The 13,186-nt window shown below is 33.7% G+C and overlaps 1 protein-coding gene across 10 annotated transcripts in view; it reads right to left on the bottom strand.

Moving 5' to 3' along the window:
* Positions 1-13,186, bottom strand: part of dock4b (dedicator of cytokinesis 4b) — a 191,979-nt gene that overhangs the window by 151,166 nt on the left and 27,627 nt on the right. For 8 of the 10 annotated variants that reach the window (XM_005164996.6, XM_005164998.6, XM_005164997.6 and 5 more), the window contains exon 1: positions 8,604-8,756. The exons of the other annotated variants lie outside the window; for them this stretch is intronic. In XM_005164996.6, coding sequence (XP_005165053.1) covers positions 8,604-8,646 — 43 coding nt within the window. In that variant the 5' untranslated portion in view covers positions 8,647-8,756. Of the gene's footprint in view, positions 1-8,603; positions 8,757-13,186 lie in introns of those variants that run through there. 10 annotated transcript variants of the gene reach the window in all.

The following is a 13,186-nucleotide window of genomic DNA, read 5'->3' as shown; positions in this document are numbered from 1 at the left end:
GCAATCTGAGCTGCATCCAATGCTTTTTAATGTGCTCACCTAACCCCACCCGTCACAGTGACGTCACTCACTCCATTGAGTGCATTGTGTCTGACATTGCATCGCTGAGTGATGCAATCTCAGCTTGCATCATAAAGGCTGCATCCAGACACTATTGGGAAAACCAGAAACAACACGAACACGGGTAGAGCATGCAAACTCCACACAGAAATGCCAACTGACTCAACTGGGGCTTGAACCAGCAACCTTTTTGCTGTGAGGTGATCGTGCTACCCACTGCGCCACTGTGACACCCACCACATGATATTAAGGATAAAATTAAACAAATAATTTTGTTGATGTGATTTACTGATTGGACTTTGAAGACAATGCTACAACTGCACTGCTTTTTAAACCTTGTGAATAAAAAAATTGACATAAAATTTCACAAAGGACAGAAGAAATCTGTAAAAATGACATGAGTAGAATCATAATTAAATATTTATGTACACTAAGATTTAGATTGCTTTATTAGCATCAGCCATAATGACAACTAACAAGAAATAAATAATTTCGCCTTTTTAACTATAGCATAATTTAATATTATATTTGTATATTGCATATAATATATTGCATTTCAAAAAAGAATCATATAATAAAGGCCAAGCAGATTTACTTTGACTTTTAAATTGTCTTGCATTAAGGCAATGATCTGATTATTTTCACTGCATTTTTACACACCTAAACATCTCTCAGTATTTGCATATTAAGAAATGTAATATCAATGCAAAAAATACTTAATCATTTAAAAATATTAACAATTTTGAAGATTTGCCAACAACAACAAAAAAAACATGTTACAGAGAACATACAAGAATCAGAGAGTGAAATTCAATAGCTTTTAAAAACTTAAGACTATACAACTATCTTTCTATACTTGTTAAGTGCTTAACCACTTTAGGTTTCAACCAGAAACACTGGCGAGATTTTAACTTACAGTATATTTACTAAATATTAAACCAATCCGAAACTAAAACATCATCCATATACTGAAAAAAATCTATTAAAACTAGCTAATTCAGCAGGCTGGCACCTATAGAACTGCAGAAATAATGGTGATGCCTTAAATTCAGCAGTAAAAAAAGCAGCATGATGTCAAATCCAGCAGGAGATTATTGATATCATAAACTACACAGCATCCTGATATTCGCAGATTTAATTCAAGCAAACTTTAGCATGCAAGCATACACTGCATAATCAAAAATGATGTAAAATTTAATACCATGCAAATTAGCATTTAAGACTTCTTAATACTTTTTAAGGGCATTAAATGTCTCTATATTGCTTTATCAACTTTTAATACTTTTTAAAACCCAGCCAGCGGACACCCTGTGTAAACAAATGCACGACTTTTTGCTTAAATAGCACTGTTAAATACTGTTTCACTGGGTTTAAGTGGGGATATTTATGTCCTGAAAGGAATTATTCTCATCAGATAGTATAAAAATACAGTTTTGCCATTTTTTTTGCTGCGTCAACAGCCAAAATGGTCATAAAACTACAATAAAATACGTAAAAATGTTGACAAGGCCCAAATATAATAGATATATAGAAGAAAACACATGAAAAATACAACACACACTGCATGAACACCAACTGAATTACAAATATGTTTTCCACTCAGCAGCACCATGAATATTGACAACAGTGTTATGTGTGCACTACTAGTATGTGTATGTGTGTGTGTGTGTGTGTATTATTCCAGAACCTCCACTTTTCTGAGTCATAACAGAAATAAGATACAGTCTCCTCTGAAATCACTGCATCAGCTCCTTTGGGGGGTGTGGCTTGTCACTGAAGGACCAATTAAATGTGCTTAGGTGTTGAGAAGCCACACCCCTTCAGATCCCATGGTTCTGGTCATTACAGTTTAATGTCAATAATAAAGGAATGGACCAGTGCACCTCAACAACAACCTGTTAATCCCACAGGGCATCGCACAGGGTGGCCACTTACATGGGACGGCCCGCTTGCACACTGCTTTAACCCCCTTCGCCTGCTCCACTGTCCCAAGAGGACTGAAGACTATAGAAATCAGCACACACACACACACACACACACATTCATGAGAACACAGCAGAACATCCCCGGTCGCAGCTCTTCTGGGCTCACTGAGCATTCAAGGACACTTTAGACAGCATCCCTCAGTGGCTCTGTTCCAATTGCTTTTTACTGGGGGAATCTCTTTTAATAATAAAAAAGTCTGGGTCATTTCTCAGCCAATATCATGCTATTTAAAATAAGTGCTATTTAAAATAAAAAGATGATTAATAATTAAATATAGCATTAAATAAATTCTCCACAACAAAAACATAAATATATGAAGAGATTTCTATTAAATACAGCAATATTGTTCTAATTTATAAAAAGTTGTTTTTGCTGTTCAGTAATTTGTCCGACTATGGCAGGAAAGCTCAAACTTTTTCTTGTGAAGGCCCAAAAACTCAGTTGAGCCAAAGGTAATATATAATAGGTATAATAGGTAAATATAATTTATATGGCTAATTTCCTAATTCATTTAATAATGTTTAAAAATGATCTTTAAACATTGTTTACATTTAATAATACAGTATTTATTTATATACAGTTTATACTTACTACAGTAAAAACAAAACAATCGGTCACACTATTTTGATGGTATTATTGCATCTACATGCCGACCAATTCTCATTGGTTTATAAGTAGACTGTTAGGTTGGGGTTAGGGTTAGTGTAAGTTGACATGTACTTGCAAAGTTTTTTTATAGCCAGTTAAAAGTCTGTTGAAGGAGCAGCATCAATCGATATTAAGCAGACAGTCTACTAATACTCAAACGGACAATCAAAATAAATAGTTATTATACAATATAATTTATAACAGAAATCCTCAAGTTGTTGCCTTGATTTGCTCACTGATGTCTTCTGCAAAGTCTTCGAGTGACAGTATTTATATTTAAAAAATAAATCAGACTCGTTTACAAAATTTAATTGAAACAGTTCATTTGTGTTTAGTTTTTTCTGTAGCTCAGCAATAAAACACAAAGAAATGTACGTCAAATTAGAAAATGACGATCTCTGTGTTAAAGCATTTGACCCAACTCTCTCCAGCAGTCTAACTCTCCACTCAGATGAGATGGTGGGCCAATTCAAAGGATACAATAGACCAACTTTGGCCCGCTGGTTCTGCTTTGGACATCTCTGTACTACGATTATGAGATCTGAACATGTAAAATTAAAAACATCACAAATAAATGCAATTTAATTACTGTCAAATGAACTGAACTGAATCAAAGAATATATATAATAAAACTTATATAAAACATTTTATATAAAATAGTTATACAGTAGTCAACATTTGAAGTGGATCACAAAAAAGTCAAAAGACCAGTTTGTGTTGTTTATTAGTTTTAGGACAACAGTTTAATCCATTTCAGTTGTTGACAAATATTTATTAAATTTACACAAGATTATATTGCATGTTCTCCCTGTGTTGGCGTGGGTTTCCTTCGGGTGCTCCGGTTTCCCCCACAGTCCAAAGACATGCGCTAATTGGGTAAGCTAAATTGTCTATGGTATATATGTGTATGCCCTGGTCCTCCAAGTTGGGGTGGTTGAGCGTTGGGCTAACGACCCCAATCGTAAAAACTAAAAGTTACAAAACACCAACATAATGTGGCCAAATATCAACTTGGATGTAAATGGCTCAGGGAGTAAGTTTAAGATTATATTATAGCAAATGTGTTACATTATATTAAACGCATAAGACAAATATTTCTAACTGAAAGAATAATTGCAGCTTAAGTATTCTTACTAGCTTAAACAACCCTTAAGGCACTTTAGTACCATTTGGTAAAATGTTTCATTCTCCATATTTTTAAGATTTCTCCTCAAGACTTCACTTAAGTTAGCATTTTATACATGCATCTCAATTGAATCTACAGATTTATGTCAAGAAAACCTATGAATTTTAACAACTGGGCTTTTTTTAACCTCAAATGAGGGGGTGCTGTGGCTCTTTATTTAGCATTTCTACAAATAGGTAAAAATAGGCAGCCTGATTCATAGAAAATATCCACAGAAGCTTAAATAGTTTCAAAAGTTAGTCATATTCCACCCTCGGTCTATTTCAGGCTGGCAGCTAATCACATTTGTCTTGCGAAATGAAGACAGCAAAGGAAGAAAAGGACGAAAATGGGTATTTCCACCCATTCAGCGTCTGCGCCAGTTTCCTCAAATGCCATGGCTGTCAAAAACAACATTAGGGCAACAAAAAGATCACATCTTTAGTTCCTGTTAGCAGGTGGAAAACACTGAAGTGGGGCCACTGAGACTCCTACACAACTTTGCCTTGATTTAATTAGGAGTAATTAATCCAATTGAGATCTAATTGGCGTCTTTTTGCAGCGACTGTAGGGGTTCATTCATATTTCATCACTAGCTGAGAGTCATTCTTAACTGCTTTACATACGAGAGCCACTCGCCAGCCTCCAATTAAACACTAAAAACACGAATTTTGTTCCTGGATGAAGATCAAACGCAGAAATTACCAAGCCACTGGATAGAAAACCTCAAATCCCTGTTGGGGTGTGAGTCCCACTTTAAAGTAACAGACGTGGCAAAACGTCAAAATCCTCGGGAGAAATCACCATAACTCAAGACGAGATCCCTGAAGAGAAAACATTTGCTTTCACTCTTAACAAGCCTTCGTTTGCCCACAGATTTGGGCTCTGAGCTTTGAATACATTTATCATGCTGGAGATTTCCTTCAACAAGCTGGCAAACAAAAAAACAGGAACCTTAAGAGTTCACCTAGACGGTAACTAACCTTGATATACCCGAGATATACTGCCAAAAAAGGAATCAAATATACATTATTAATCAACAGAGCATGACTAGTTCTGCTTTTTAAGATGTCAAATCATTTTCGGGCTTTTCTGGAATTATAAAAATAGGACGCTTTATGTAGAATAAAAAAGATTAATTTACAATTACAAAAAAAAATGTAAATGTAAATGTAAACAATACAATATAATATTTATTTATTAAGCACATTTAAAAACAGCTAAAGTTAATCAAAGGGCTATGCATAGGAGTACTAAAGACAGAGAAGAAAAGAGAAGGGTATAAAATATTTAATAAACAGATGTAATAAAGCAATATTCAAAGAGTAATAAAAGCGAGAGACAACAGATAGATCTTTAAAACAGGGTTAAACACAGAAATAGAGAGGCAAAGTCTAATGCGAATTGGAAAATTTAGCAATCAATAAATGTACCAGCAGATTAGACTAAGTTAGAGTTGAAGTTAAACTTATTTGTTCTCCAGTTAAGATGTATAGAATTGGTATGGTAATAACAACAACAACGTTATATAATATTTATTATTGTTATTCATTCATTTTCCTTTGGCTTCGTCCCTTATTTATGGGTAGCCACAGTGAAATGTACCGCCAACTATTCCAGCATGTTTTACTCAGCTGATGCCCTTCCAGACGCAACCCTGGGAAACACCCATACACTTTCGCGTTCACACAAACACTCATACTCTCGCGTTTACACACACACTCATACACTACGGACAATTTTGTTTACCCAATTCACCAATAATTGCATCTCTTTGGACTGTGGGGGAAATCGGAAACAGAAACTCCAACTGGCCCAGCCAGGACTTGAACCAGCGATCTTCCTGCTGTGAGACAACAGTGACAACCACTGAGCATACCATGCCACTCATTATTATTCATTTATTCATTTTCTTTTTGGCTTAATCCCTTTATTAATCTGCGGTCGCCACAGCGGAATGAACCGCCAACTGATCCAGCACGTGTTACGCAGCAGATGCCCTTCCAGCCACAACCCATCTCTGGAAAACAACCACACACACTCATACACAACATACAATTTAGCCTACCCAATTTATCTGTTGTCTTTGGATTATGGGGGAAACCGGAGCACCCGGAGGAAACCCACGCAAACGCAGGGAGAACATGCAAACTCCACATTGAAACGCCAACTGACCCAGCTGAGGCTCGAACTAGCAACCTTCTTGCTGTGAGGCAACAGCACTACTGCACCACTGCGTCGCATTATTATTATTAATAATATTATTATTAGCACTCCAGAATGGTTAAAAACATTATACCATTGATCAGCCTATTCAAATTTTTTTCGTCCTCAAAGTTTTAATTTTAATAACATTTTAACATTTGTTTACATCCTTGACTGCGTTAGTTTCGGTGACATTTTTGCATTAATTTGGGGTTACATAAAAGGATTGTCAACATATAGGAAGACAGACTTGATTACGTCATTTTTGGTGCTTCATGAGAGTGGGCGGAGCTAAAATTACTGTTGCACTTTGCTCGCTGCAGCTCTCTGATTGGTGGAATTTTCTAATCAGCATCTTATAATGTTTCTGCAAGAACTCCGCCGCTAAACAATTATTATAAACACAAAATTTGATTTGTCTTTAAAGGTTTACAGAGACAGTTAATGTAGTTTTTACTTTCTGCACACTTAAGTGCCGGTCCCTTTAAAAAAAAAAAAAAACTATTACCTACAAATTAAAATAGGAAATAGCTTTTAAAAATAGATTTTTATATATTATTAAAATATTTATAGCTTAATTTGACTTGTTGACTATTATTAGTATTATTATTACTACCTCAAAATTAAAGAAATAAAAGCAACAGATAATTTATTTGCTGCATATCAGACCAATGAATAAGATCTAAAATGTGAAGCAAATAATCATAAAATAATAACAATTATTTATCAGTCAATCTCTTGCCCCATAAATAAATCGATGACATAAATATGCACCATTTTTTTACAGACTTGATTACACCATTGTTCATGGCAGTGGGCGGAGCTAATGATACTGCGGCAGCTCTCTGATTGGTGGAATTTTCTGTTCAGCTTTTTGTAGTTAATCAATTATTATAAACGCAAGTTGAATTAATCAGATGGGTCAAACAAAAACTGACTAACAACCTCAGAATTTGATTTGTCTTTGAAGGTTTACAGAGACAATTAATGTAGTTTTTACTTTCTGCAAACTTTTTTTTGTTATTAAGTATTCACTCAGTTGTGGTTAATACCAATTTAAAATACATTCAGATATATCCTAAAACAAGTCAACAAAATCATAAAAATATTTGGTTTTTTTCCATTTAGATAATTTATTATAAATTAATTTAAAATATTAGAGCAATTCCAGTCTATGGATGTGACATTTGCAGAAAAACTTGAAACGTATAAGAAAGTATATGCTAACAGTATAGTTAAACATCTGCTTATATTTTCAGAAACAACTAACCACAGAGTTATAAGATCAGAAAAAGTCTGTAAACATATTTTATATTTTAAATGAGGGAAGTAAACATGAGTTACGGATGTGACCAAAAATGTATGAGAGAGTATACAACATAGAAATTCTGTAAATAGAACTGCAAAACCCCCAAAATAATGCTAATTTAAAGGATAGGCGTTGCTCACTGTTATAAAAAACTTGGCTGATTTTATTTTATTTGACTTTTTGCATGTATTGAGAAAAGCTTTGTTATGGATGTGACATCTCTCGGTTACGGATGTGACAGATGTGAAATTCACACTTGTGAGACTTTGGTAACTCAAATATAATTGTTTTGAAACATTGAAATTTTTGAGTATTTTTACAGTACTGTAAACAAGCCTACACATTATAAATAAAATAAATAAATAAATAAAAATAGAAAGGGTTTTGGTGAAAACTTAATATTATGACAGGTTGACATTTGCATGGAAAAATAGCTACTACAGCTAATAATAAATCAAAACGGAAAAAAATCAAATGATAATTTATTTTCTACATGTCAGACAAATGTAATATATTATCTAAAATGGGAAGCAAATAATAATCAAAATAACACACATTTATAAGTCAATCCCAAACAAGTTGATGACACAAATATGCACCAATTCCAGCAGATCATATATTTGTCACAAATCCTGCTTTGACGATGCTTAAAGTCCTCGCTTTAACAATCTCTCCAAATTCAACACACAGACACGCATTTCTCCCAACTCAAATGCATGCAAGCAATCTCAGCAGAGCAATGCCTCAGATCAAAACTCCGATCGCGAATGTCATAATACAATCCATAACGCATAATTCATTCTCATGTACACTGTAATCTGACTGACAACACAAACCACACGTCCTCCGCTTTTCCTTTATTTTGAAGCGACCACAGCAGCTATTCGCACAGCTTAAGTCCTTTAACACTTGACAAAACATGACTGAAGTGTAGTAAAACACGAGCAGGTTAAATCCAGTGAAGAAAGCGCGTCAACATGCCGCGAATGTGCTCATTTCTGTGTACAAACAACACACACTCAATTACTACTCGAGCAAAGTGCTGAAAACACTTGTTTCCTTCACAAACATGTAAGCAAACGCGGAGGTTTCGCATTGGGATAGAAAACAAGCAAACAAATAAACAAAAACAAACAAACACAGTGAGGGAAATAGCGGTTATGTCGTATCGTTAACGTTACACTGATTCAACAGTAACAGTCGAGCAAAGAAATAAACAGCAAAACTTACCGACTCCGTATTTCTCGTGTTCTGTAGGAATCCACATACTCATGGTGTTTGTTTAGGGAAAAGCGTAGTAGAGAGCGCAATGTGCAGTTTTGCTGTTAAATCAGGCATTTCTCTGGATTCACATCATCCTCTCGCGCAGTCATTGTTCAGACCGCTCGAGCGAACTGCTCTGCACGAGATGAAGCCTCGGAGGCGCGCACTCAGATAAAACCAATGCGCGGCCACGATGATTTAGCGGAGTACGATGGGAAATGTAGTTATATGTCGTGCGCGGAATAGCTAAACAAGGGGCTGAGATTTTATGTTTATTGTGTTTTGTTGTGTTGTCTTGTCTTGTGTTATACTGTACTGTATAGTGTTATGTTGTACTGTACTGTATTGAATTGTATTGTATTGTACTGTATTGTACTGTATGGTATAGTGTTGTTTTACTTTACTGTACTGTATTGTACTGTACTGTATAGTGTTGTGTTATGTTGTACTGTATTGTATTGTACTGTACTGTATTGTATTGTACTGTACTGTATTGTTTTGCATTGTCTTGTGTTGTATTGTACTGTATTGTATTTTTGTACTTTGTATTAATCTTATAATTTATTGTTTATTGCTTTGTTATTTGATTTGCTGCTCTTTGGACGTTCATTCATTCATTCATTTTCTTTTTGCCTTAGTCCCTTTATTAATCTGGGGTTGCCACAGCGGAATGAACCGCCAACTTATCCAGCATATGTTTTACGCGGCGGATGCCTTTCCAGCGGCCCAGTTTATTTTTTTCCCCTATTTCTGTTTAACAGAGAGCAGATTTCTTGGACACATTTCTAAACATTATAGTTTTAATAGCTCATTTCTAATAACTGATTTGTTTTATCTTTTCCATGATGACAGTAAATAATATTTGACTAGATATTTTTCAAGACACTTCTATGCAGCTTAAAGTGACATTTAAAGGCTTAACTAGGTTAATTAGGTTAACAGGTTAGGGGAATTTGGCAAGTTATTGTATAACGATGGTTTGTTCTGTAGACTGTAGAAAAATAAAGTTAGCTTAAAGGGGCTAATAATTTTGGCCTTAAAATGGTGTTTAAAAAATTAATAACTGCTTTTATTTTAGCCGAAATAAAACAAATAAGACTTTCTTCAGAAGAAACAACATTATCAGACATGCTGTAAAAATTCCCTTGCTCTGTTAAATATAATATGGGAAATATAAAAAAAAGCAACAGGGGAGCTAATAATGCTGACTTTAACTGTATTTAAATATTAAATTAAAAAACATTAATGCTAAATTTGTTTATTCCAAGTGAACCCATTTATAATATTTTATTTTAAGTGCATTCACTCAATTGTCATTATGTTTTTCTTCTTAAAGGTTAGCTATTTGTATTGCAAGTGTTTTAATTTATGTCTTATTAGTAGGCCCTCGCAGAATCTGCGTGCACAGAAATCCACAGATTTTTAGCCCAACATTGAGCCCATTTATTAACTTGTGTAAACGTTTGTTATTGTATATTTATGCAGATGTTTTGATTAATTTCCTTTGACTTATATAAAAATGGTTCTCCCTGCGTTCATGTGGGTTTCCTCAGGGTGCTCTGGTTTCCCCCACAGTCCAAAGACATGCGGTACAGGTGAATTGGGTAGGCTAAATTGTCCGTAGTGTATGAGTGTGTGTGTGAATGTGTGTGTGGATGTTTCCCAGAGATGGGTTGCGGCTGGAAGGGCATCCGCTGCATAAAAACGTGCTGGATAAGTTGGCGGTTCATTCCGCTGTGGCGATCCCAAATTAATAAAGGGACTAAGCCGACAAGAAAATAAATGAATGAATGAATATAAAAATGTTCATTTAATTTGTTTACGATACAGTTTAATAAGTAATATTTCTGTCTTTTATTAGATATATTATATGAGAGACTTGATTTGTTAACCAAATAAGTGGATAAATTAGATTTGCAATGCAAACATTTTTAAAAAGTTTATAAATGGCATTCTTTTTTATTATTTCACATATTAAGTTTTTAGTAAAGATACTCCCTAAATCATTCCTCATACATGCACAGATATTTTGCAAAATTCTGTATATAAATTGCAAAAAAAAAGTCAGCAGATTCTGTCTGCATTTTAAATGTTTTTTTTAAGTATCATTAAAAGCTTTTTCTTTTTTTGTTTTGCCAGTCCAGCACACGATACAGATCATGTAAATACATGCAAGAAATGCATCACGTCTTATATATTATACCAGCAACAATAAGAAAGTTATAATATTACAAAACATGCAAATATTCAACCCTAACCTTCAGTCATGCAGTGTATTGTCTGCATTAAACACATGAATGTGTGTGCATGAGACAAATGATGAGGGTGGAAGGGCTCTGGTAAATCTATTGTAGACTGTATCTGAATTTTCAATCTAATAATCTGCACTAATCCAATGCTGCAGCCTGCCTCTGTTTCCTGTATGAAAAATCTATGAGTACAGAGCATCTACAACTGAGTCACTCGTGTTTTTCAGCAGAGACTGAAACATTAATTTGGAAAGTGATATTCAGTCTCGCTTGGAATTAATGTCCTACTTTGATTATGGCTTTCGCATGTGCACCGTCTGTAAAGCTGTTAAGGAAAAACTAAAGGAAAGTCAAGGTGTTGTGGTAGGTTCACAGTCAAAGTGAAAATGTCTACATTTGTTCCATCCAGGCTGCTGTGAAAGCAGAAATCACACACTTTAATACCTTGGTCACATGTTTAATAACATATTTCAGAATATGATACAAATTACAAGGATGGGATGTTCTGGATAAACCATTAAATGAGGCACAAGGGATAGGATGAGAGTAAGAGAAATGGTTTATTTTAGGTATTACAGTAAGAAAATAAACAGATTAAAAGTAGAATTGAAATTGTGATGCCAAAGATAAATATGCTGTCCTAAAATGAATAAGCTTTGGGAAAACAAACAACTGAACAAACAAACAAACAAACAAACAAACAGCTTTTTAATTACCTGTATATAATTATATATATATATATATATATATATATATATATATATATATATATATATATATATATATATATATATATATATATATATATATATGTATATATATATAACACATTAATTAAAATATGATAATAATTATTCACTTAGACATTTATTTAAATTATTTTAAAATGTATATATTGCATTAGAATATATTTTTAATTAGCATCACGCTATAAGCATTAGTATCTAAATTTTTATTTATTACAACGAACAATTCAATGACTCACTCTAAAAACCTTGCATTAACATACGTAATATTTTTCATGATTTATATTACTATTAGCATTAGCATATACTTGTTTATTAAGTATAAATATGTATTTATTTATTTTCACGTTTTTATGTTTTTCTTTTTAAAATCTGAACTGACAACACATGAGGGAATGATTCAGTGCTTCACTTGTTTTGTCCTGAATCATTGTTATGTACAAATCAGTTAAGTCAATAATTTATTTACATTTAATCGAATGAGTGAACAATTCAGTGACTCACCCTAAAAGCCCTGCATTAGTATAATCTTTTTTATTATTAATATTACTGTTAACATTAGTATGTACTTTTTTATTCATAATGAACATTTTATTATTTACTTATTTATACATTTTTTATGTTTTCTCTTAAATCCTATCAAATTTGACATATGGCTCACTTGAACAGCTAAACAAGTTTTAAACAAATCATAAATGAATCAAATTAGCGAATAATTCAACGACTCACCCAAAAAAAGGGCAGTGTAAAAGGTGAATTTTCTAAGTTGTACACTTGAATAAATAATTAAATTATTTATTGCATCACTCATTAAAAGACTTTGTCGCCACCTACTGGTGAAACACCCCACAGCACAGTAAAGCATCTCGGCCAATCAAATTCAAGTACTTTAAAGATCGCATAAATTAAAAAAAATGCTCCACAGAGCATCCATGACATTACAATCGTTTCTAAATCCTCAAAGCTAACAGATCTGTCATGCATGTGTTGGTCTTGCGGACAATGTCAAACTACTTGCATCGGTCTGAAAGAAGAAACTGTGTGTCTTTGTCACAGGAGAGACCACCGTGCAAGAGGCTGAATCCCAAAAACAAGGTCTGACCAGTCCTGAATACTAAACACACGCCGGAAAGTTCAAGTCTGAGAGTTTCTCTGTCTTGTTCTGCAATATTTCAAGTGTCTAGATTGGGCCGCATGATTAACACATCATTTAAGACACAATTTCACTCAATAAAAAAGCTTAAATGGATGATTGACTAGCTTAAAAGAGCTGTAAAATAGACAATGATTATGGTGGATTGCTTGGTTTTCTGCTGTCATTGAATTATTATTGTTTAATGAGGATTGATGGCTTTGTTTTTAATGCTTGTCATTATTTTATTGTAAACAAATATTAAGGGATATTTGTGAAAATGCCATTATTTAAGTGGTTTTTGGGATATTTTAATGCAACAAAATCTTACATTTTTGTGTCTTTTACTTATTATTAGCATCGTTCTGTTGATCTCAGTTAATGGCATGACATGTTAAAATATTTACCAGTAGAACAGTGTTA

Source organism: Danio rerio, chromosome 4 (genome assembly GCF_049306965.1).
Source record: "Danio rerio strain Tuebingen ecotype United States chromosome 4, GRCz12tu, whole genome shotgun sequence".
In the NCBI taxonomy this organism is placed as follows: domain Eukaryota; kingdom Metazoa; phylum Chordata; class Actinopteri; order Cypriniformes; family Danionidae; genus Danio; species Danio rerio.
The sequence above is the reverse complement of the archived record's forward strand: the minus strand, read 5'-3'. Positions and strand labels throughout refer to the sequence as shown.